Source organism: Siniperca chuatsi, linkage group LG18 (assembly GCF_020085105.1).
Source record: "Siniperca chuatsi isolate FFG_IHB_CAS linkage group LG18, ASM2008510v1, whole genome shotgun sequence".
In the NCBI taxonomy this organism is placed as follows: Eukaryota; Metazoa; Chordata; class Actinopteri; order Centrarchiformes; family Sinipercidae; genus Siniperca; species Siniperca chuatsi.
In genome coordinates this window covers 23,905,420-23,928,486 of record NC_058059.1, presented here as the reverse complement: position 1 = coordinate 23,928,486, position 23,067 = coordinate 23,905,420, and the positions used below count along the sequence as shown (strand labels likewise).

Genomic DNA, 23,067 nt, shown 5'->3' with positions numbered 1-23,067 from the left:
CTACAGCTTGACTAGCCATTTGATAGTGTGTCCTTATTTAGTACACACAAATTAAATCTCTTTTCATGTTCCAGGTCCTCCAACAGCATCGACCACCTCCACAGCAAACGAGACTCCGCCTACTCCTCCTTCTCCACCAGCTCCAGTATCCCAGAGTACCTTGCCTCCACCCCCTCTTTCAGCCCAGAGCGCTCCTATTCTCTGGAAACTGTCCCTCAGAGAGGAGGAGGAAGTGGAGAGATGCAACAGGCTGACATGCGTTACGTCCAGATGGTTTACAACGCCGAGCAGGGCTTATCTCAAGAGCGTGAGTTGAGCTCCACCTCCTCTGCATTGCTACGTAACAGCGATTCCAAAGGCGGGGTAGGGGAGAGGCCAGGGCTAAGCCGAGATCTGCAAGGTAAAGTTTCTGTTTCAGGAATGATTTTCAGGTAATGTAATTTTGATGTGATCATTGTTTTTATTTGTACTATTGGTTCCAGGTTCAGTGGGCGGGGTCTTTTACCATGGCAGCAGCGGTGGTGTACCGGCTTCCAACAGGCACAGTGTGGGTCCAATATGGGACCCGGCAGCCAGCCACAGCTCCTACGAGATCCTGAAGGGGGCGCCGGCTCCACCAAGGCGCAGCGATAGCTACGCAGTCATCAGGAACCACAAGAGACCAAACTCTTGGTCCAGTCTGGAGCACGCCCGGTCACTAAGGTAAGTAGGGTCTGTCAAGTCAGGGTGAATGTTGATTCTCATCCAAAAATAGACCCTTATGTGACAATGATAATGGTGATGAGGATTTGATACAATCAAGAGCACAAAGTCTGCCACACTTTCAGTCTAGCTTTTAAGATAAATAGGTATGAACTACTTTACTTGACAGTAAAATCTGAACACCTCATTATTTTGTTCTCTTGTTTATCAAAGATGTGTACTTCGGGGTGTTGTTCTTAAAAGCTAAGAAATAAGCTATTCTTGTGTATTTGTTAAAATAACCAGATGGTCAAATTTAAGTAAGTATGATAGTAGATACATGTTGTATGAAAAAACCCTCCGTTGTAAAATACATGGTGGAACAGAGAATTGCATAGAAGTGATGAGATACAATACCCTATGATGGGATAAACTACAATGCGATACATTACCCTACGATATTATACAATATGATATAGTATGCCATGATACAATACGATACAACACAATATGCCACACTACCATACAATGCGTTACGCTACAATACATTAACAATATAATATGTAACAATATGACACAGTACACTATGACACGATACAATACACTAGGATACGACACGATACGATACAACATGCAGCAAAATGATATCCTATGCTACAATACGCTATGCTATGAAATTATACATTACAATAAGCTACAAAATGCTATGATACAATACAATATGATACAATACAATTCAATTCAGTATGATACAATACAATATGCTATCCTATGATACCATCCACTACGATACAACATAATCCAGTACAACACAGTATTGCACAGGAGGGTACAATATGATATGATGCGTTTCAGTATGATGCAATATGGAGCGATACTGCATGGTACAATCCAGTACAATGTAATATTTTCCAAAACAATAGACAAGGTATCATAAGGTATAGTATGATACCATGTGATTCAAAACCATTAGGTATAAAATGATAGAGTACGTTTCAAATGTTGTATTGGTGTAAATATGTAATATATGTGTAAAATGAAATACACTAATCTAATTTTATCTGATCTAATGTATTTTACTCAGGTCTTTGCAGAAAGGTTCCTGGCATCACTCCAGTGGCCCTGTGGCCTCAGGTGCAGGTATATTTTATTTCTATCTCCATAATTTTACTAATTTTAAGGACAGAACACGATCTAAATATACCATTTAATTCTGCTCTACCAATTAAAGGTGTAGAAAGAGGTTCCTAAAAGGCCCAAAATATATCAATAGAGGAAAGGTAGGAAACTAATACTACATTTTTTTTACGGCATGTGTTAAAAATTTATAGAAAACAATGCCTAAATATGCAACAGGTAATATGTTTCTCACTAAAGATCCTCTTCATGATGATAAAAAAATAGCGTATAAAAAACACTACCTTTTCTTTTTAAGTGGCCTCCCACCTTTTGCGTTTCAATCCAGTCTGAAAAACCTAACAAGGCAGTTGTGAGGAACAAGCTCTGCTATCATCCTCTGCATTACTCTTGACATCATTACTGTGGTTCCAGCTAAAGGCTCGTACAGCGCTGAGGGTCAGCTTCACACAGTGATAGAGAAGAGCCCAGAGAGCAGCCCCACCACAAAGCCCCGGCAGGGTGGAGGCTTTCCCCAGCCCCCATCCCTCACAGGACCTGCAGGCCCCACCCCCCAGTCTGGCCGGCTCATTCTGCCCCAATATGCACAGATGCCCAGTGCCAACCCTGGGTCAGGCTCCTTCGGCGTCTACCCCGCCCTGGCCAAGGAGAGCAGCCGACAGCAGCACCAGGGGCTGCATGGCATCGGAGGGAGAGAGGAAGGAGCGACAGAGGGACAGGGGGATGGAAGTATGACAGCTACAGAAAATGGATACCAAAATAACACTTCTTCTTTACCATACCCCTATTCCTCTTCTTCAACATCTGCCTCTACACAGCTCAGGACTCAAGTACACAAGGCAGACAGGTGATTTTATACTGATATTTCAACCAAGTGGCTGAAAAAGTTTGTAGTTGTAGTTAGTTGGATTATTGTTCCAAGAGTCATATTTTGCCAAAATATGACTAAATGCACAACTTTATGCTAGTCTATTTGTCAAGATGCTGTGACACAGTACACAGGATAAAACGAGCAGTTGTTGCTCCTGATGCTCATTTTCGTCTGTGGGGTTGGGCCATTATTGAGCTGATATTGCATATTTGATTCAGGCATTGTTTTCATTTTGTACTACATAGCTGTACAAATTGTTCATATTGGCCCTTAATACTAACTCAATCTTCTATTTTATCAGGCCTCAACAAGATGAGTCTAACTTTGGACCCTACAGACCCCACCTGAAAACTGCTGGAGGGGGATCAGAGAGACAGACAGGGGCCCAAAGACCCCAAAACCACCAGGGACCTCACAGTCAGAGCTTCCAAGGGTCCCATATTCATACAAGCCAGAGACCCCACAGCCAAGTATTCCAGGAACAGAACCAGGATTTCCATATTCCCTATATCCAGTTGACCCCTGGACTCAGGCCCCCATCCTCACAACAGTGGAGGGACCCCTGCACACCTGTCCAGTCCAGGGGAGACAGGAGCAGGTACAGTTTGGAGGAATGATTGCTGTTGAAATAATTTCTGATTATGTCTCCACAGCATTTTGAGATTTCAGATTCTGTCTCTGTCACTTTGTGAACCTCCGTTAAGATGCAATCAGCAGCTCCACAAAAACATCTCAAAACATGGGAATGAATGAGTTATATTTGTTTTCCATCAAGAGGTCTACTAAAGGTAATTTGTGGCCCATTCAGTAGGCTTTCTGATGCTCCCAGCTGTAGAATTACTGTCTGCTCTGAAAAAAAAGTGGCTGAAGAAACTCTTGAGGAGCTTTTCCTCTTTTCCTTAGAGAGCTCGGGCTGTTGTGAGCCTGTAATGACCATTGAGACATTGTTTGTGATACTGGGCCATAGAAATTAACTTGGCTTGACATGGCATAATAAAGCAACTGCTGACCTGGCAGTCCTTCGGCAAGTCAGAGTCCTTCATAGGTCAGTCGTTCAACTGGTTTAAGTCCTGTAGCAGGTCAGAATCCTCCAAGTGGTCAGTGTCCTCCAACAGGTCAAAGTCCTTCAGCAGGTCATTCTTAAAATACATCTTCTGATGCACCTGAACACATCATCAGTGATGTATTCTAGAGTCATTGGGTGTTTCGGGTCTTTCAACATCAGACACCATTGCCCAGGTGTCCCAGCCGTGGTTGATCAGGCCACTGCTTGTGTTCAGGTGGCGCTCGCTAGTCTCTATTGACTTCCTCTCTGGATGCAGAGCCACCTTGAGGCTTTCTCAGCTGCTTTGGTTGTGTTCTTCTATAGCAGGTCAGAATCCTCCAACTGGCCATGTCCAAAACAACACAGACTCATCTGTTATTTTGGATGACACTGGCTTTGCAGAAAACAAGAGACAGTCTGCCATTGAGTTCCATTGAGCCTCAACTGCTGCTGAGCAGAGGGTAACGCAGTGCCGAACCCAATACCTTTGCCAGAAAATGCTGAGACTGGTCAAACTTTTGCTGTTAGCTGATAGCCAATCAAATCTGAAATAACTGGAGAGGATGTTGGTTTGACATTAACATCATGCTACTGGGCCCAGCAACAGACACATCCACAACAACACAAATTCACGTTATTTTACCAGATAACAAATTTCTGTCTACAAAAGCAGCTTCCTGACCATGAATGGTTGGTTAGTTCATCCAATGGCTGGATGTATGTATCAGGAAAAGTCAGTTGATGTCAGTAATGATGTCTTCTTTTCTCCCTCCTTTTCTCTTACTTCTTGTCCTCCATTTTCTCCTCCTCCCTCCCTTCCTACAGATCAGTGGACCAGACCAGCATTGATTCAGAGCTAGTGGTGTCCTCCAGGCTCACTCAAGGACAGGTACCACCTACCCACTTACCTGTTCAACCTCAGCCTCAGGCTCCACCCCCCTCTGCCTCCCAGCCTTCTCCCCATCACCTCAGTGGCTCAGCAGCTCTGCAGTACCAGCACTGGGACCACAGAGAGCGGGACAAAGACAGAGAAAACCCACTGACCCGTCTGGAGATCGCCCTCACAGAGGTCCAGCAATGCGCCAGCCCTGACAGTGTCATCTCTGCCAGTAGCCATGACAACAGTAGCTGTGGTGATGGTAGTCAGGGACCTGCCCACAGCCTCTCTGTCCTGGAAAAGATCAGTTGTTTCGAGCGTTGGGAACATGACGGAAAGCAGCGCAGTCACAGTACCACCAACATACACAACAAAGCCACCCATCGGAGGGTAACTCAAACCAAACTTTAAATTTGTGATCACGTGTTTTCTTTTGATGATTCAAAAGAGATTTTTCAAAGCACACAATGAGGGTCAGTCAAATTTGTATGTAAAAAGCACCACTTAATACAGAAATGCATATGTATGGATTTTTTTTACTTACCAGACAAGATATGCTTAATCCCAAACTTACCTTCTAAATATGAAAATCTTGCTCCATGTTGTTTGTGATAGTGCTTCACTGCTTTATGTTTTCTGATTTTGAATCAGATGATCAGTCGCAGTGCCGCCTGTGGAGCAGATGACCTCAGAAACATGCTGGAGAGATGCACCAATGGGACCAAAGCCCACAGGACTCTGAGCTACAGAGGAGGTAGCAGTGAACACATAAAATACAGGTAAAATGGATTGCGGGTAATTGATAAAACTATATATATAAATGTATAACTAAAAACATGAATGTTTTTTGCAGTGCCACAGATTGATATTATCCCAATAAATGTCTTTATAATAGTAACTGTATTTATCACAATTCCAGCCTATATGACCACATTCAATTTGTATCCACTTTTATTTAGTTCTAAATTGTTAACCAGCAGCAAAAATTACATACTTGTTTCATGTATTGCAACATTTGATTTTGTGTCTGTGTCCTTTAAGATTGCCTATAGTCAAATTGGGTCATATTTACTGGACTTTACTCCCTGTCAAAATGCAGTTAAATTTCTGTGTGGTGTTCAGGAACCCAGCAGATCCCAGAGGAGAGGCTGAACAGCTGGACAAATCCAGGGAGGGTGACAACAGCAAAGACTTCTCCTGGAGACAGGACATCCAAGACATGCTGGGCTCTATGCAGGACACATCCTTCCGCAGGTCAGAGTCCTTCAGCAGGTCAGAGTCCTTCAGCAGGTCAGAGTTCTCCTGGTCAGAGTCCTTCAGCAGGTCAGAGTTAGACCACAATAAACTGAGTCCTTCAACAGGTTAGTGTTGTCTCTCTGAGTCTCTCTGAGCTATCCTGACATTGGAAACTTGTCTCTAATCGGATCTTACAGGGAAACTTTGAAAGATGGCCAGTCTAAGGTCGTGCGGTCCACCTCCTTCAGACGGAGAGACCTCAGGTCCTCAATCAGCCCTCCGCCTCCTGCAGCTCCTCCTCCCATCTCCTCTTCCAGTAGCCATCAGCCTCTGCCCGTAACTGCCAAGCACCACTCACTGGAGAAAAAAGGCCCAAAAACCATGCCCAAACCACAGGGCATCGTCATCACGTCACAGTCGCCACCACTGGTCACTTCCCTTCACACCCCGAAGGAGCAGCATGTGGTCAGCCCGGAGATTCGAGGCCCATGCCCCCCAGCCCTCCCCAGTGTCCTGCCTGTTGGACCTCCTGGTCTGATGCGGATCTGTGGCCGCAAGCGTCTGGCAGCGGACCAGAAGAAGCGCTCATACTCAGAGCCAGAGAACATGAACAAGGTCGGGGTTTCGGATGCCGAGACTGCCGCCATGTTCAGGCGTGGAGGAGGTAAATAAAAAGCAGATTAAAAAACAGCTGTGGCCCAAACCCTTCTCCCCTGGCATAGTGGTGACTAAACTCTACCAATACCTGCCACAAGATCTCCAAATAATCAAGTCAATATTGCAAATGTCACAATGGTGTAGTGATCAAAATTACTTGGGTCATACAGCACTTCTTGAATGGACACACAAACACACAGCTAATGAAAAAAAAAAAGTCTTGACCTGTTAGAAGTTATCGAAGACAAAAGCAAAATATATAAGACTACATAGACACACTACTAAGACACATAGATATTATATAAAAAATGTTATAAAAACTCGCTTTTGTGGAAAATGGCAGGCTAACCTAAAACACAGCTCATTAATAATATGGGATACATTTGTAATGCTTAGACAGGCATAGAGATAAATCTGTTTTTGTATTGTTAGCCACTTAGTTAGTTTTTTGTAAATTATTTACATTCTCATGTCATACTCCAGTTAGCTTGCTGGTGATCTTAAGCAGAATCTGCCTTTTAAAATGAAATCTCTCTGCACTTAGTGAAACACAAGAGGAGCAAACTTTGCTGGTTAAAAGGCAGTTTTTGGACAACAGTCAAGCTTTTAATTTGCATCCAGGAATTACTTTGAAAGGCTGATTTTGCTCCACCTAGCCTGTGTAGAGTTAACATCACCAGTAAGCTAGCTGTAGCAGTAGTTCTATGTTCACTAAAGCTTAGTTTTGGGAGAATCAGGCTGGGTATTGAACCTGAATACTTTTTGAATACCAATGCCTCTGTAGCACCAAGTATTGAAGACCGTTAAGTACCAAAGCTAGCATCAAATGCAAGGTAAGATTTTTGTATACATATTCTTTGATCAGAAAATGTCTGATTTAAATCAGAATTTTGCTTGTACTTTACTGACCACCTCTGAGCATCTGCCTGGAAGCTGCTCACAAAATAAATTACCTTGATAGGAATGTCAGTATTGTGATTGTTGGGTATCTATTAAGGCACATCAGAAACATCTGTGTATGTGTATGAGTGTGTATGTGGCTAACCATGGGCTTTGACCATCATCTCCTTGTCTGTCAGAGACCAGCGTGGCAGACCGGCGGAAGATGTTTGAGCTTGTGGCAAGTCGTGTCGGGGGCAGGTCTCCGCAAAATGCCACGTCAAGGCACGACCTACGGCAGCTTCAGCACAACGCTCTGGCTGAGTATGTGGAGAAGAAGAGAGGCATGAAAAGAGATGACGGAGGAAAGAGGAGTGGACTGAGGCCTTGCAGTGCTTATCTACAGCCTGAAAACAGCAATCATACAGGTGGGTGGAGGGAGGAAGGGAAGAAAAAGGAGTGAGGCATGATGGTTTGATGAGTGGATGAAGAATAGAGGGCAAGTAAAGCAAATATTTAATTGATAGACTGAGAGCAGAACAGATTATTCACCTCCTTCTTCTTTCTCCTTTTTTGTTCCTCCCCTGCTTCCCTCTCTGCCCCCTCCTCTAATTCCTGTCACTCAGACACCATCAGCCTCTCCTCCACCTCCAGCCTGCTCTCGCTCCAGGACTCTGGCACAGATCGAAGCTTCTCCTCTGGAGAGCGGCGTCTCTGCTCCACCCTCCCTCCTGGAGCCGACCTGCAGAGCTTCCAATCCAATCTCTTCTACCCGGGCAGGGTGACCACTCCAAGGCCTCCAGTGCACCCACCGCCTAGGTAACCAAAGCCAGGCACCAGCTGCATCTAACACTGGTTTTTAGCCATGCTAGCCGTGTGGCTTTAGGGATGGCAATGTCAGTCTGTCAGTTGGTCGGTCCACCACTTTTGTCCAGACCGGAATATCTCATTCATGGTCCCCAGAGGATGAAACCTAATGACTTTGGTCACCAGCAGTTCAAAGTTTTCACTTATCCAGTGACATAACTGAACATTTGTGGTTTTGAGTGAAATATCTTGACAACTATTGGATGGATTGCCATTAGATTTTGGTACAGAAATTCCCCACCGGATGAATTGTAAAAACCTACATTTACATTTTAATATGAAGTTGATTTATTACATTGTTATTACAATTGAATTACTCCTTTTCCTGGTCTCTACTCCCAGTGCTCCTTCTGGCTCGTCTCCTGAGCCCCAGGCCCAGATCATCCGGAATCTCACACCTGAAACAGGGCTCAGTGGACAGTCCACCAGCAGAGACTCAGGCCTGGGCCACCAGCAGCTGGCTGCAGAGCCTCAATATAACCTGGGACTGTCCAAGCAGCTCAATGAGGCCCTGCAGAGGGCCGGGTCAGCTCGGGGCTCCAGGAAGTCGGCTTCTGCTGATGATCTCCTGGAGAGATCCGAGGAGAGACAAACGACTACTCTACACTACCACTCCTGCTCCTCCCCCATAGTAGAGAGACTGAACCAGGTAACACTGCACTCGTGGCTGTACCCACCATTGAGGAGGTATTTTTTCTGAGGTGGATATAATATAAGTTGTGAAAAAATTGCCTAAAAATAACTTTACTTTGGTGCGGCATATATATTGTACGATGCCAAGATTACTGACTTGCTCATCTGATCACCATCATTGCTTGTGTGTGGGTGGTGAAGGGGATGATCTTTTCGTTACTACAAAAACTTTACTAAACACGGTGGTTCTTTGATTATGTCAACAACGTGAGGAAACTGGACAGGCAACTAAATCCATGCAAAGTGTGATACAGATAACATATGTTTATGTACTGTTTGAGACACATATCTTTAATTAAGATCCAAAATGATGCAAACTCAAACATAAAGATGAAATAAAGATGTATATAATTTGAAAAACATTTTTAATACAATTTGGCAGGAGAGAGAAGTGAGGAGTCACAGAGAAAGGGACAGGCAATGAACACAGAGGGTGAGAGAGAACAGAGTAGATGGTGTTTCAGATGTTTCGTGATCATTTTAGCCTCTTCTGTATTTCCAGACTGTAGTAAAGGTCATTCATTGCAACATTTAACCTGATTCTCAAGCTACTGCTAACTGACATGGTTGTAAAGCTATTGTTATCCAATTTTTGCTCTCCAAACGTCTTAAAATGCACATATTTAGATCAGGGAAATCTACATTTTTCTGGGGGTGCATGCCCCCGGACCCACCTAGCAAGCTCAGTTTTTGGATCACGGTATTTATAAAACCCTGCATACTGCCTTGACTGCGCTCCCACCAGGAGCTCACATTTTGCTTGTTATAAATGCAGCCCAAAAATACTGAATTTTCTGTGGATTTTCTGAAAAATGTTGCTCAGTATTTGTGCCTTTTTTCTTATTTTGCAGTAATTTAATTTGAAGTAACAATTTACAAATTGCAAGTCAGCAGGAAAAAACTTTTCTTTGTAGAACCATTACATAATCATGAAATGATGTAATCAGAATATGAAATTAGTTTGTTAATGTGAGTGGTTGGTGATAATTCCTATATGTCATAGCTTGTAGTTTGTGCAGACAATTAGCCAGAAATTAAAAGCAAATTCTGATAACATTAGACACATTTTAGAAATAATATTTTTATAATAACACAAGCATTTAATAGAATATAGTCAGACTTCAGATGCTTACAATATTTCAACTTTGGCCGTCACATGATAAGTGGATAAAAACATTATATAATAACCCAAGATGCATGATAATTAATAATGATTACATCTCCCAAACAGTATACTTGCAAAGAGGTATGAGAGAGTATGAAACAAGGTTGTCCTTTATCCCCCTACCTATTCAGTTTGGCTACAGAAAGATTAAGACAGAAAGTAAGAAACACCGATAGAATAGAGTTAACATAGAATCAAGACTAACAGTGTTTGCTTATGATACCAATATTTCAATTACAACAACAGTTGTTCTTCAGGGATTTTTTGTGTCTATATTAGGGCACCTTCAGACCGACTTTAACCCTGTGTGAAAAAACTCTGCCCCTTCCTTCATTGCAACGTCACTTCATCCAGCAGCTGTGGCCAATCACATACATGCAAATGCATTAGACAGGCCCAGGTGGATTACTTTGTAACATGAAAGCAGTATTTCTGCTGTTTTCCTCACAATGGTCGCACCAAAAGATAAAATAATTGCCACGTGTTAACTTTCTAGAGTTTTGAAATCCTGTCTCTGAGTATTATAAACCGCTGTGGAGTGTTTTGGTGTTTAATAAACCTTCGAAGTTGTGGATCTGTTACTCAAACTGGACCAAACCACCAAAGTTGCAAATGGTGATTCAGTTCAATTCACTTTCGCCAATTCATAACAGAAGTTATCTCATTGCACTTTTCCTATAGAGCCGGACTAGACTGTACTCTTTATAATATTATTTACAGAGACCCAACAAATCCCACCATGAGCAACAGTGACAAGGAAAAACTTCCTTTTAAGAGGCAGAAACCTCAAGCAGAACCAGACTCAATAGTGGGCGGCCATCCACCGCTGCCGTGAGAGTTTTGAGAGAGAGAGGTTTTGAGGGAGAGGGAAGGGGGAGGGGAGAGGGAAGCACAATGCACCTAGAATTTTAAAATAGAAATAATGTAATGTTAGTGGTAATATTAATATTAATATGTTAATAATAATAGGAATGACAGTCATGGGAATAATAATGACTATAATAGCAACAGAGCCAACAACAACAACTGCAGCAGTTGCCGAGCAGGAACACGGGGGCAGCAGGCGGACCACAATCACAGATCCAGTCTCTGCAGCTCCGGAGGTAGAAATACCTGCTGAAAGCGACAGAAGGAGACAGGAGAGAAACGAGAAAGCACAAAACTATGGGAGAGAGAAGATGTCGAGTTAGTAACATGCAGTAATGGGATAAAAATGAATACAGACAGAGAGGGAGAGAAGGAGAGGGGAAAGAGGTACATCAAGGGAAGTCTCATGATGGTTCACGACTAACCTAAGCCAGCCCTAACTATAAGCTTTATCAAAGAGGAAAGTCTTAAGCCTACTCTTAAATGTGGAGATGGTGTCTGCCTCCAAATCCCTAATTGGGATCTGATTCCACAGGAGAGGAGCTTGATAACTGAACTCTCTGGCTCCCATTCTATTTTTGGAGACTTTAGGAACCACAAGTAACCCTGCAATCTGGGAGCGCAGTGTTCTAGTCAGGTTGACCATTAAGAGCTTTGTAGGTGAGGAGAAGGATTTTAAATTCTATTCTGGATTTTACAGGGAGCCAGTGCAGAGAAGCTAATATTGGAGAAATATGATATCTTTTCCTAGTTCTTGTCAGTACATGTGCTGCAGCATTCTGGATCAACTGGAGACTGATAATAAGGAATTGCAATAGTACAACCTAGAAGTAACAAATGCATGGACTAGTTTTTCGGCATCATTTTGAGACAGGATGTGCCTGATTTTTGCAGTGTTACATAGGTGAAAGAAGGCAGTCCTTGAAGTTTGTTTCATGTGGGAGTTAAAGGATAAATCCTGATCAAAGATAACTCTGTGGTTCCTTATGGTGGTGCTGGAGACCAGGGCAATGCCATCTAGGGCAACTATATCTTTAGATAACGTGTCTCGGAGGTGTTTGGGGCCAAGTACAATAACTTCAGTTTTGTCAGAGTTTAACATCAGAAAATTGCAGGTCATCCAGGTTTTTATGTCCTTAAGACATGCTTGAAGTTTAGCTAACTGGGTAGTTTCATCTGGCTTGATCGATAGATATAATTGGGTATCATCCACATAACAATGAAAGTTTATGGAGTGTTTCCTAATAATATTGCCTAGAGGAATCATATATAAGGTGAATAGAATCAGTCCAAGCACAGAACCTTGTGCAACTCCGTGACTAACTTTGGCGAGCACGGAGGACTCACCGTTAACATGTGCAAACTGAGATCGATCTGATAGATAGGATTTAAACCAGCTTAGTGCGCTTTCTATATGATGTATGTGATGCATTTCTTACCTGCCAATAGCACTTTATGTATTTATCATGTGAATTCCAACTGTCTTGTCTAGTAGTACCTAATAAACAAAGTCAAGGATTTAAAAAACTATCATGATGCGTGCACAGGGTTAAAGATTTTCTAAACAAGGATAGATAATCTCAAGACTACAACTTGTGCCAAATACATCCTCTTTGCTTCTTATCAATGTAAAAATGGCATCTCACCATTCAATTGAATCTTATCAATTTTATATTTGACATTTTTTGGCCATCCACTTTGGTCCAAAATGAAATGTGTCAACAACTTAGAACAATTGCCAAGAAATCTTATATTCAGATTCCTCTTGTCATTACCATTTATTTGACAACATTTTACCATTAAGGGACATTTGGCACTGAGTCACACAGGAAATACCCAGAATCCTCAAAGTTTCCTGTGAGGTGCCAGAGAGCCGGAGACGATGGCTGGGCGCTGTCCGATGTGGATGATGGCAAAGATAACACACACACACATACATACATCATACACACATCTACAAAGTTCTTAAAGGAATGCAGTAAAGGCGGACTTTTTCTTTTATCTCCTTCAGTGATCAGAGCAGCCACTGTCACATAAACATCATTGCAGTCCAGTCTACAGACACCCTGTCCTCTCACTTTAAACATAGATTTCACTGCAGGGTGGTGACAGTATTGTTTTTACAGTTGGCTTTTTTAATTTAAACAGCTGATAAATATTTTGAAATGTCCTTGAATGCACCAGAAAGGACAATTTTCTAAACTGCATGAAAAACATAACTATTTTGTTGTCTTTCAATGCACTTGATTGATGTAATACTGTGATTGAGTGTGATACTATGAAGTTGAGTTTCTTTTGAATGTAAATCTAAAAACAAAAAAATGTTTGATCGAGGGTCTCACACAGACATGTTAAAGATTGTGTTGGAGAGCTCTAATTCAGTTCAGTGGAAAAACAGCAAACTTCAGGCCTGTGTTCTGTGTGTTTTCATTGTGTGTGTGTTTAAAATGGGTCAGAGAGACAGACACAGGAATACTCAGTGTTTATAGTCAAGTTCAGTACACTTTATTTACTGTATGTAGTCCAAAAGTCCCCAAAAAAGGGCTTTACAGATGAGGAAGAATCAGATAAGGCTACTGTACACACTCAGTGATTCGTATTAACAATCATTTTACTTCAGCAAGTCTCAAATTCTAAACTGACTTTCAGTCACAGCTTTGTGAGCTCTGAATGAAACAAAATGTCTCTCTGTAGCTACTATTATACAGTTCTCAACTGTTGGCCTGCTGGCTCTAGCTTAACAGTTAACTCATAGACATGACAGTGGTATCAAGCTTCTCATCTCACTCTTGGCAACACACATAAGTACTGTATATTTCCTAAAATGTCAAACTATTGCTTTAAAGACTCAAATATTAGTACAGTATAAAGTAGTATCAATAATTAGTTGATATTTATTATGTGTAGTGTACTATCATGGCCTATCGCTGAACTGGCCTGAGTGTGCACTGTTGTCTGTCATTGTATGTTGTTACGGTATGCTGTTGTTGTCTGACATGTACAGCACTGTGGAAAGAAATGTCCCCTTGGGGACAATAAAGTCTAAAGTCTATCATACCTTAAAGGTGAGTAAAGTAGGAGAAAAAATGTAAACATTACGGATTTTGTTGATATGTGACTGGTGCTCTATATTACTCTCATGATAACTGTCACATTCACATTTATTGAAGTATTCAAATTTACATGACAAAAAGTCATTCATGTTCATCTCATTTAGTCAAATAGTTGTGTTGTGGTTTAGTAGACAAAAATAGTATTTTTAAACTGCTGTAAATTCTCAATATGCTGGGACAGATTTAGATCAGACTGAACTTGTAATCATTCATCTGGACCAGAGGATTGTGTCATAATATAATAAGATAAGATAAAACTTGAGATTCACAATAATATGAATTAGAAATTATATGAAACATGAATACAATATGACTTCATAAGAAGATGATAAACAACAGTAGTGGAATTATCTTCCTAAAAGAACCTAAAAGACTAAACTTTGTCTGTGTGTGTTTCAGGACTTCCCTCCAGGTGACATCAGGATGTTTGGTGTTTTCATTTCTGAACCTGGACGCCACTCTCTGGCTGAGGACAGGTATGCCACATCTGCATTCAGACCATGTGATCATGTGACCAAACAGCTGATGGTTAAAATCCCAGACCAGATTTTTCCTCGTGGGTTCTCACAGTCTTTCATCCATCCTTCCCTGTCATCTGATTTATCATGTCTCTCAGTTCAGTTCAGTAACCTTAATTAGTATGTATATAATAAGACACTCTTCAGCAATGAAAATCAAAAAAGTAGACTTCAGAATAAAAGACAAAATAAAGATATCACATTATACAACAACACTAAAAACCTCTTTGGCCGAGGGCCTGTTCAGCCGTGCATCATCTTTTCTCACAGATGTTTTCTGTGTGATGATTTGTTCATGTTGCTCTGTTTACAAAATGATTACATTTTTAACTAGTTTGAGTAAAATGTCAGGACTGTGTTACGGACAGAATAGCAGGAGACACCGAGATGAAGACACAGATGATTTATTGAACACCAGTTAAGCAAGCAGTGAGTAGAATGGGTGATAATGGATACTGATACTGTCCTTAGCTTAGCTGGATAGGAGATCGGGAGTAGGCAACACACACTGGAGTCAGGAGAACACAGAGCTGGAGACAGGAACTCAGGAGAGGAGAAACACACTGTTCGAAGGCTGGAGTCTGAAGCATTGTCTGGTAGGGCAGAGAGTATTGTCCTTGTAGAAACAAGACCGGACACTGACTGAGGTGAGTGGGGTGTTTTTGTACTGGAGCTGAAGCGATGCAGATGGGTATCAGGTGTGTGATTGGCAACAGGTGTGGTTGTGAGGTTGTGGAGCCTGGCGTGTCTGTGACAGACTGCTGTTTGTTTCCTGCTCGAGAACTGAGGGATCATTGGAATTTCTGCACCGATATTTTACCTCATTTCCATAATAGACTGTTAACAGTCAACCAGTGTGCTTGCATGTGTTGTGTGTGTGTGTGTGTGTACTTTAGGCTTGTCAGTGCCAGATCCGTACCGGCTGCCCGATCCGTTCTGCACATGCGCAAAAGTGGTTCTGTCAGTCAACGGAGGTTACCGCACATGTGCCTGTTCAAAATTACTCGAGATGTAAATGAAATCCTACTCACACTCAAGATAACAAATTGGTTTTTAATCTATACTTCATTTGTAATTAAAAACGAAAAAACGTAAACAATGTCATATGTCATTATGAAAGTTGTTATAAATATACATCAGAGTATATAATATAAAAATGTATAAATTATTTGGAAATCTTTTTTAACAGACTACTTTAATATTGTGTTGTTAATAAAGTAAAAAAATAACTTGCTGGCTGTTTCTTTATACATCCATGGGCTGTCGTCAAGTAAAATGTTCACACATGCGTGGTACAAATCAGGCAGTAATAAGTACGCACATGTGCAGAACGGATTGGGCAGCCGGTGTCGGCATGACAAGTTTCAGGTTTTTTATAACTTCAATAAATTCCCTATTACATAATAGTGAACTATTACATTTCCAATGATTTCCATTTTGTTATCTTGATTTGAAAGATTTAGTTTTGGAATTTTTTAGGCACATTTGCAGTAACCTTCTTTGACTAACAGGACCTGCTTTGCGCATGTGCAGAACGGATCCGGTACTCCAGTAGAGTATCTCCGCAGACTGGAGACTTTGAATGGCAGGGGTAACTGTCAATCATTTTTTAATTTGGCCAATCCAAGGCTTACAATCCTCTGTAAATTAAAAACTAATTTCACCAATATGCCGCTCGTCAATCACTTATTGATTCGGCTAATCATCTTTCTCATAGGAGACAGGGGAAGTTTGACACAAAGAAACAAACTTAACCATCGTTTGTCAATCTTTAGATCCAAAATTAGTTCAGAAACAGATTTTGGTGGACTGCTAAGGTGAAATAAGTTAAAGTTTACATAACCTACTTCATACAACAGAACCCTACTATGCATGTTGAAACCTAATTGGTTCACAGAACTAGTGGCCTCAGGAGGGAGGTTTGCAGTTAGTCCCTTCTCCGCCCACCGGGCACGATTCTGGGAAAATGAAGGCTCGCTAGCTAATGCTGGAAGCCACAAACAAACATCTATGATCCACTGTCCATTTGATAATCTAATCAAAGAACACATTTTCTTGCTGCACTGGTAAAAGTTACTATATTCTTTTATGATCAAGGAGTTGGTAAGCAGACACCGTAGCTAGTTGAAAAGTTGTCGGTACAAAACAAATGATGGATGGAGCGTGAGTTTGTGCCCCCCCCCCCCCCATAATACTGTGAAATGATTCACTGAATTAAAGTGATTGATAACTGGTTGAGGTAGCGTATTGGTGAAATTAGTTTTTGACTGACAGTGGATTGTAAGCATCTGACTGGCCAACTGTTGCCTTGATACATTCCTGTGACGCTTTCTGCTCCTGGGTGTACCTGCTGCTAGCAGAATCTGCTGCTAGCTAGAACCGGTTAGCTAGAACTCTCGCCGGGACAAATTTTGCAACACTGGACTCCGACACCACCCTGCCTTGGTCCAGGTCCATTGTTGCTGTGGGTGAGTCAGCCCCATCTGATGCCCCACCAGCTGTGAGAGAAGATACATGGTTGAGCCTTGGAGCAAAGCCCAAGTCCCAAGCTTGTTCTACCCCAGAGCCCTGGACCTTGGTGAAAGACAGAAAGCTGCGAGGCAAGTACTCCCTTTGCTGCTCTATGCCAGTGGCTCTACATCTGGAGAGCACTTCTCAAGCCCTGGAGCCCACAATCGATGTCCTGGATGAGCAGGAATTCCCCCCCCCCCTCTGTGTGAGCAACCCCAATCCTCCATGCCATCGACTGCACTGCGACACTCTCCACTATGCTATGGCAGTCTACCCATCACCCAAGGAAACACGACACTACTGTGGCTCGCTCTCACCCGGTTGAGCGTCATTCGGCACCTCCACCTCTGTCGGTGTGCGCCCTGGAATGTCCACCGAGGCAGTTGTTGAGGACAATCATACTATCCACCCGTGCTGGTTGTTGGGTCATCCATGGTCCGTCATGTTCAGATCAACAGGTGCTGCACCTCATCCCTCCCAGGTGCCCTTGTTAAGAACATTAACACCTCCGCCCTACAGCTGCTACGTCATCACCCATCTGTCTCGACTATTGTAATGCATGTGGGCATTTTCCAGTTGAGCCCAGTTCAGAACGCACTCTGTCCTTCACTCTCTGCTCCTGGGTCTAACATTCCTGTATTGATTACTAATGGCCCTCGTAAACACCGTCAGCCTATTTAAATTGTTATAATCCTAAAAATTTAAGAATCATAAAACCCAAACCCCAAACAAGCTCCAGATTGTCATTTTCAAGTAAGCCCCCATGTGACTCTGGTCAGGTATTATTTAACCCATATGTTTTCAAATCCAGAAATGCCCTGTGATTGACGCATTTAAACATCAGAAGTCTGTGTAATCAATTCAAATTAGATCACCTGAAAAGTCTTGTATCACAGACTGACCGCGATATTCTGGTTCTGACAGAAACCTGGCTTAAACAGAGTACACGCAATTCTGAGATTTCCCAGAATAGATAGAGTTGGAAGGGAGGGTGGTGTTGCTGTATATGCGAAGTCATGTTTATCTGTTAGTGTTTTAAATGCTGTCACCATACCTCATTCCTTTGAATGTGCTCTGAAAGTTAACCTATCTAGTAACATCAATTAATGTGGTGGGTGTATACAGACAACCCTCAGCTGTCTCTAGTGCAATTAATAAACTAGCAGACTTACTTGCTCAGTACAGTAACTCAGAGATGCTGGTTCTAGGTGACTTTAATCTAAACTGGTTAGCAAATGACTCAAATAGTCTAAAGGAGATATGTGACAATCTCAGTCTGTCACAGCTAATTGATGAGCTGACCAGACCTAATTTAAAGGATCCTTTAAAATCAACATTGGTAGATTTGATGCTGTCCACTAGGAGGGACAAAATTACTGCTTCTGGAGTTTTTGCACTTGGCCTTAGTGACCACTGTCTAGCCTGCATCAGAAATACTAGAATGGAAAGATCAACCTCTAGGATTCTTTTTAAAAGAAATTTTAAAACTTTTAATGAACAGGCTTTTTTCAGGGACCTTGCTGACAGTAATATACATCACATCTCTGAAATACCAGATGTAGAATTGGCATTGAAATATTTCACAAATTCATTACTTGCTATCATTGATAAACATGCACCTTTTAAAAAGCTTAGGGTTAAAGATAGATCATGCCCCTGGTTTTCTACTGAATTATCAATGTTCAAGGGACAAAGCCTGGGCTCTAGTGAGGCACACTGGTGAAACAGCCCATTAGCTGACTTTTAGGCAACTCAAAAATAAATGCACATCCTCCTTGAGAAAAGCAAAACAATGCAAAGACCATGTAGTAATTTAGAATAGTAAAATAGTAGAATAGGGTCCAGGAGTCATTAATTAATAATCAGCTGAAATCTTTCCTCTCAAGATATGTATGATATTGTATCTGCTGTTGACCAAGGGAAATATTGTGCTGCCCTTGTTGATTTGTCAAAAGCATTTGCAACTGTTCATCATGTTATGCTCCTACAGAGTCTACGTGATATTGGTTTTGATTATAAGTCCTGTAAATGGTTTCAGGACTACCTGTCTCATAGACAGCAATGTGTGATTTTGGGAAATGATCGTTCTGTATTTCTACCACTGTCAAAGGGGGTTCCACAAGGTTCAATTTTGGGTCCCGTCTTGTTCACAATTTATATTAACAATATTACGTCCGCTATAGCAAACTGTAATGCCCATCTTTATGAGGATGATACCGTTCTGTATTGTTTTTGCAAATACTGCACACTCAGCCACTGAGATACTACAACAAGCCTTTGTCAAATTTGCAAGATGCATTTTTTAATTTGAAATTAGTCCTGAATGCAAGCAAGACTAAATACATGCTATTCTCTAGTGCCAGAGATTTTGTGGACAATAGTTTGCATATTACCACTATGAATGGAGAAGAGTATTGAGAGGGTTTCAGACTTCAAATATCTTGGTATCTGACTGGATCAAAAAGTTCCGTTTAAATTTCACATTGACACACTTGTCAACAAGCTACGACAAAAATTGGATATTTGTACAGAAACAGAGCTAATTTTCAGTAGGAAGCGATAATTAAGGCCGTCTTCTTATCTGTCTTGGACTATGGTTATGTTATCTATAGACACGTCTCTGCCTCCACTCTTAAACCGCTAGATTCAGTTTATCACTCCACCCTAAGATTCATTATCAGTGACAGTTATTTTACTTATCATTACATCTTGTATGAAAAGGTTGGGTGGTCATCTCTAACAGTAAGGCTGTTTTTAACAGGCTGTTAAAAACATAGTTTTTATTGATGATTATCTTACATGGCAGGAAGGAGAATATCCCCCTTTTTAAACCGGGCTGCCCTCAGAAGCATCAAAACTGAGACTTTCCCGGCGGCGGCACTTTCATTAATCTGCCGCCTGTAGCACTATGCTAACGGGCCCTTAGCCCTCAGGAAAAAATGCGACTAGTTTCTCTGTCCAGTGTACAGTTGCTGCCGCGGGCCCCTACACTGCCACCCTTGCTCACTGGCCTCGTCCCTGACTTGAGGCAACATATGAACCCTGAGGCACGCAGACGCAGGAAGGGGAGAGGGGCGGAGGAGGGCCCTCTTATGTGATTCTATCCACTGGCCTGACGTGGACGTCACAGAGAGAGACTCCCAAAGGTGCCCTTGGCGATTCCTTTTTATTCGCCTGTTACGGGGCTACGCCGGTGGGGGAGTGTTCCTGCAAGCCCACAAACCTGTCCCGGTCACTCTGTCTCAAGAACCCTATCAGGATTTACACCTCTAACCAATTGACTCCTAACAGTTATGAGGCTTCACCAGATCCAAACACCTGGTCGGTCCAGGGAGGGGTCCCTACACAGGCTCTCTACCCCTTAAGGTGTGTGGTGTGTGTGTATGTGCCTAAGGCAAATCAGTTCTGTTACTGTAGTGTGGATGCGCTGGAGCTTACCTCTCTGGCACCGTGGTGTCCTCTTGAAGAGAACCCTGTCTTTAAATGCTTTTGTGAGCTCTCTCTCAGAACAAACTAATCACACAAGGGCTTATGACATTTTATGGGATTTTATTCACTCAGTATTACAAGGTTATAATAATAAAAATCACAATAAAATAAAAATAATAAAAAATAAAAAGGTAGAGGACTGGTCTGGCTCTGTTTTCACATGGCTTTAATTTAAGGCTTATTTAATTTAAAAGGAGTATGGGTTTTCAGAGACCTTTTATCTTTTTAGTGACTCATATTCATTTTAATAAAGTTGCCATTCATGTAAAATTTAGTGGCTGGTTGACATACCCTGGCAAATCCTCGATTTTGTACTACTCCTATCAGCCAGAGCCCTAGTAGGGAAAAAACTGATGGCGGGCAAACTGCAGAGGTATTGTGAGCAAACAGCTTTCACCAATTTCAGAAAATTGCCAGAATATGCAGAAGGCTTATTGATTTAAAAGGAGTCACCCATAGTTATTTAAATAAAATTCCAATTAATATAAAATTTTGTATCCGGTTGACACCGTGTGCTGGGAGAGAGAGACGCAAGCGCAGGAAGCCTTACTTTATATAGGCGTCTCCACTAAAATCAGCACATGCTGCAGGTGCAGGAGCTTGAACAGAGCAAGGCCTGTTGCTGACCAAAAACAGGAAACAGGTGGGGGGAATGTACAGCAGGGGATTTTCCAACTAACATCCTGTGGAAATCCCCCAATTTATCCAACTCAGTACTCAAAAGAATCATATTTCACTAAAACCTGAATAAAGCAAGGATAAACGTAAAGATTAAGGATGATATGTAAAAGTAAGGATATCAAAGGATATTAAAAGACACCCCGCTGCCGTCTGGCAAGTATCCGCTGCTGTACCACTAGACTACAGAGCAGCTTCTTTCCTCAGGCTGTGAGATCCCTCAATTCATCCTGTGCATTTCACCATAAATAGTTTTCTGGGGTTTTGGGGGCACTACAGCTTGCATTTTGTTGTGCAACCCTGTGTTGTATACTGATAAATAAATGAACCTCAAACCTTAAAGTTCAATTAACTCTGACACATCCACGACGTAAACTGAAGATTACAACTGTCTGAATATCTGTCTGTTGACATCTTCGTCCCTTTCTTTAAATCTTTCTTTATCTGTCTGTCTCTCAGACCTGCAGACATCCAGGTATCAGAGCACCTTGTCTCTCCTCAACACTCCCAGAACAGTCTGAACACCATCCAGCCTGCAGGACCTTCGCAAGGTGAGCAAAATAAAAATAAAAACAAGATGTTCACTACAACAAAAAGTTATCTAATTTGTGGCCTCCTCTCAACTCCTTGAAAGAAAGCATGTGCAGATTGCTTAACACTTAAACCAAAGAATAATTTTTCCATATCTGGCTTTTTCATTTGATAAATCATCAGCTGAGGATGAAAGGAGCAGCCTGTCAAGGATGAAAATTAAAAATAAATAAATCAACACTAATCTACTTGCTAACAGGAATTTGGTTCTAAAGGAAAAGCTAAAAAAAGCTAAAAGCTGCTAGGGATTGGACCATTGAGATTAAAAGTAAAAGCCTTAGTTTTCAGTGTATTGTGAATAAATTGTGTCTGTGGACATAACCTACTGTCAGATTCAGTCTAATATCTGATGATAATAAAGCTAAGTCCAAGCTCTGATCCAGCTATTGATGTTACAATGCTTGAACACCTCTTTAATTTAGCAAAAGTTAACTTTGTTGCTCCGTCGCTTCATATGTTCTCTTTACAGTTAGCTTCTTAAAGTTAGCTGGCAGACTTAGTAGCACTAACTAAGCCTTGTTACAGAAATCTTACGCAGGCCCTCGTGGCTCTGCAGTAAGAGAGAGAGAGTTTGGTTCGGTATTTCTGCTCTGAGCAGATTATACGTCAGTAGCAGCTGCTGCTGAGAAGCAGTGCTGGAGACAAAGCCAGGAGGAAAGAGAGACAACAATGGCCCACTGATCCTTTTATTGACCTGGTGACATCACAGGTCACAGGTCAGACTGACCAATGGTAGCTGGAGCCTGGGTGAATTCACAGGTGTGAAGTCTGGAGGACTGTGGGAAACTGAGTTCTGTGGCTTTCCTTTGTTTACAGAACAAAAGAGCATAAATCCCACAAATTCACAAATTCATCTGTGGAGTGCCAGTGGTCCCAACAGCAGTATCTTATGATTAGCATCAATTATACTCCAAACTGTAACCGTACACTTGCTAGGATGGATTTGATGACATGTCTGTGAGTTATTAGTCATGAGTGTCAGCGCCTTTTTCAGTTTTCTTATTTCCTCTCTTCCCAGCAGCATGTGTTAACTGAAACAATGCCCTGCCTCACTGTTCTCAAGCTATTTAACAGTTCCAAAGTAATGACACTGAGAAGATTTAGTGCACAAATGTCTGCAAATTGCATCCACAAAAGTGTTGGTTTAGGGTCAAACTGTCATTATCTGGAATTGATCTTAGGTCACTTGTCT

The 23,067-nt window shown here is 41.8% G+C and overlaps 1 protein-coding gene and 1 long non-coding RNA gene across 8 annotated transcripts in view; one reads left to right on the top strand and one right to left on the bottom strand.

The window, feature by feature from the left end:
• shroom3 (shroom family member 3) overlaps nucleotides 1-23,067 on the top strand; it is a 115,271-nt gene that overhangs the window by 80,856 nt on the left and 11,348 nt on the right. For 4 of the 7 annotated variants that reach the window (XM_044173329.1, XM_044173325.1, XM_044173330.1 and 1 more), the window contains 14 exons: nucleotides 75-400; nucleotides 483-702; nucleotides 1,766-1,821; nucleotides 2,233-2,665; nucleotides 2,991-3,287; nucleotides 4,560-5,001; nucleotides 5,263-5,390; nucleotides 5,734-5,934; nucleotides 6,045-6,511; nucleotides 7,584-7,811; nucleotides 8,010-8,202; nucleotides 8,593-8,899; nucleotides 14,488-14,564; nucleotides 21,744-21,835. In XM_044173329.1, coding sequence (XP_044029264.1) covers nucleotides 75-400; nucleotides 483-702; nucleotides 1,766-1,821; nucleotides 2,233-2,665; nucleotides 2,991-3,287; nucleotides 4,560-5,001; nucleotides 5,263-5,390; nucleotides 5,734-5,934; nucleotides 6,045-6,511; nucleotides 7,584-7,811; nucleotides 8,010-8,202; nucleotides 8,593-8,899; nucleotides 14,488-14,564; nucleotides 21,744-21,835 — 3,467 coding nt within the window. The remainder of the gene's footprint in view (nucleotides 1-74; nucleotides 401-482; nucleotides 703-1,765; nucleotides 1,822-2,232; nucleotides 2,666-2,990; nucleotides 3,288-4,559; nucleotides 5,002-5,262; nucleotides 5,391-5,733; nucleotides 5,935-6,044; nucleotides 6,512-7,583; nucleotides 7,812-8,009; nucleotides 8,203-8,592; nucleotides 8,900-14,487; nucleotides 14,565-21,743; nucleotides 21,836-23,067) is intronic. The other 3 variants (XM_044173327.1, XM_044173326.1, XM_044173328.1) reach the window with 3 other exon arrangements.
• Nucleotides 253-2,191, bottom strand: LOC122865218. The gene is made up of 3 exons (XR_006375420.1): nucleotides 2,103-2,191; nucleotides 506-757; nucleotides 253-393 (listed from the first exon to the last, which is right to left on the bottom strand). It is a non-coding gene; the product is annotated as an uncharacterized LOC122865218 (long non-coding RNA).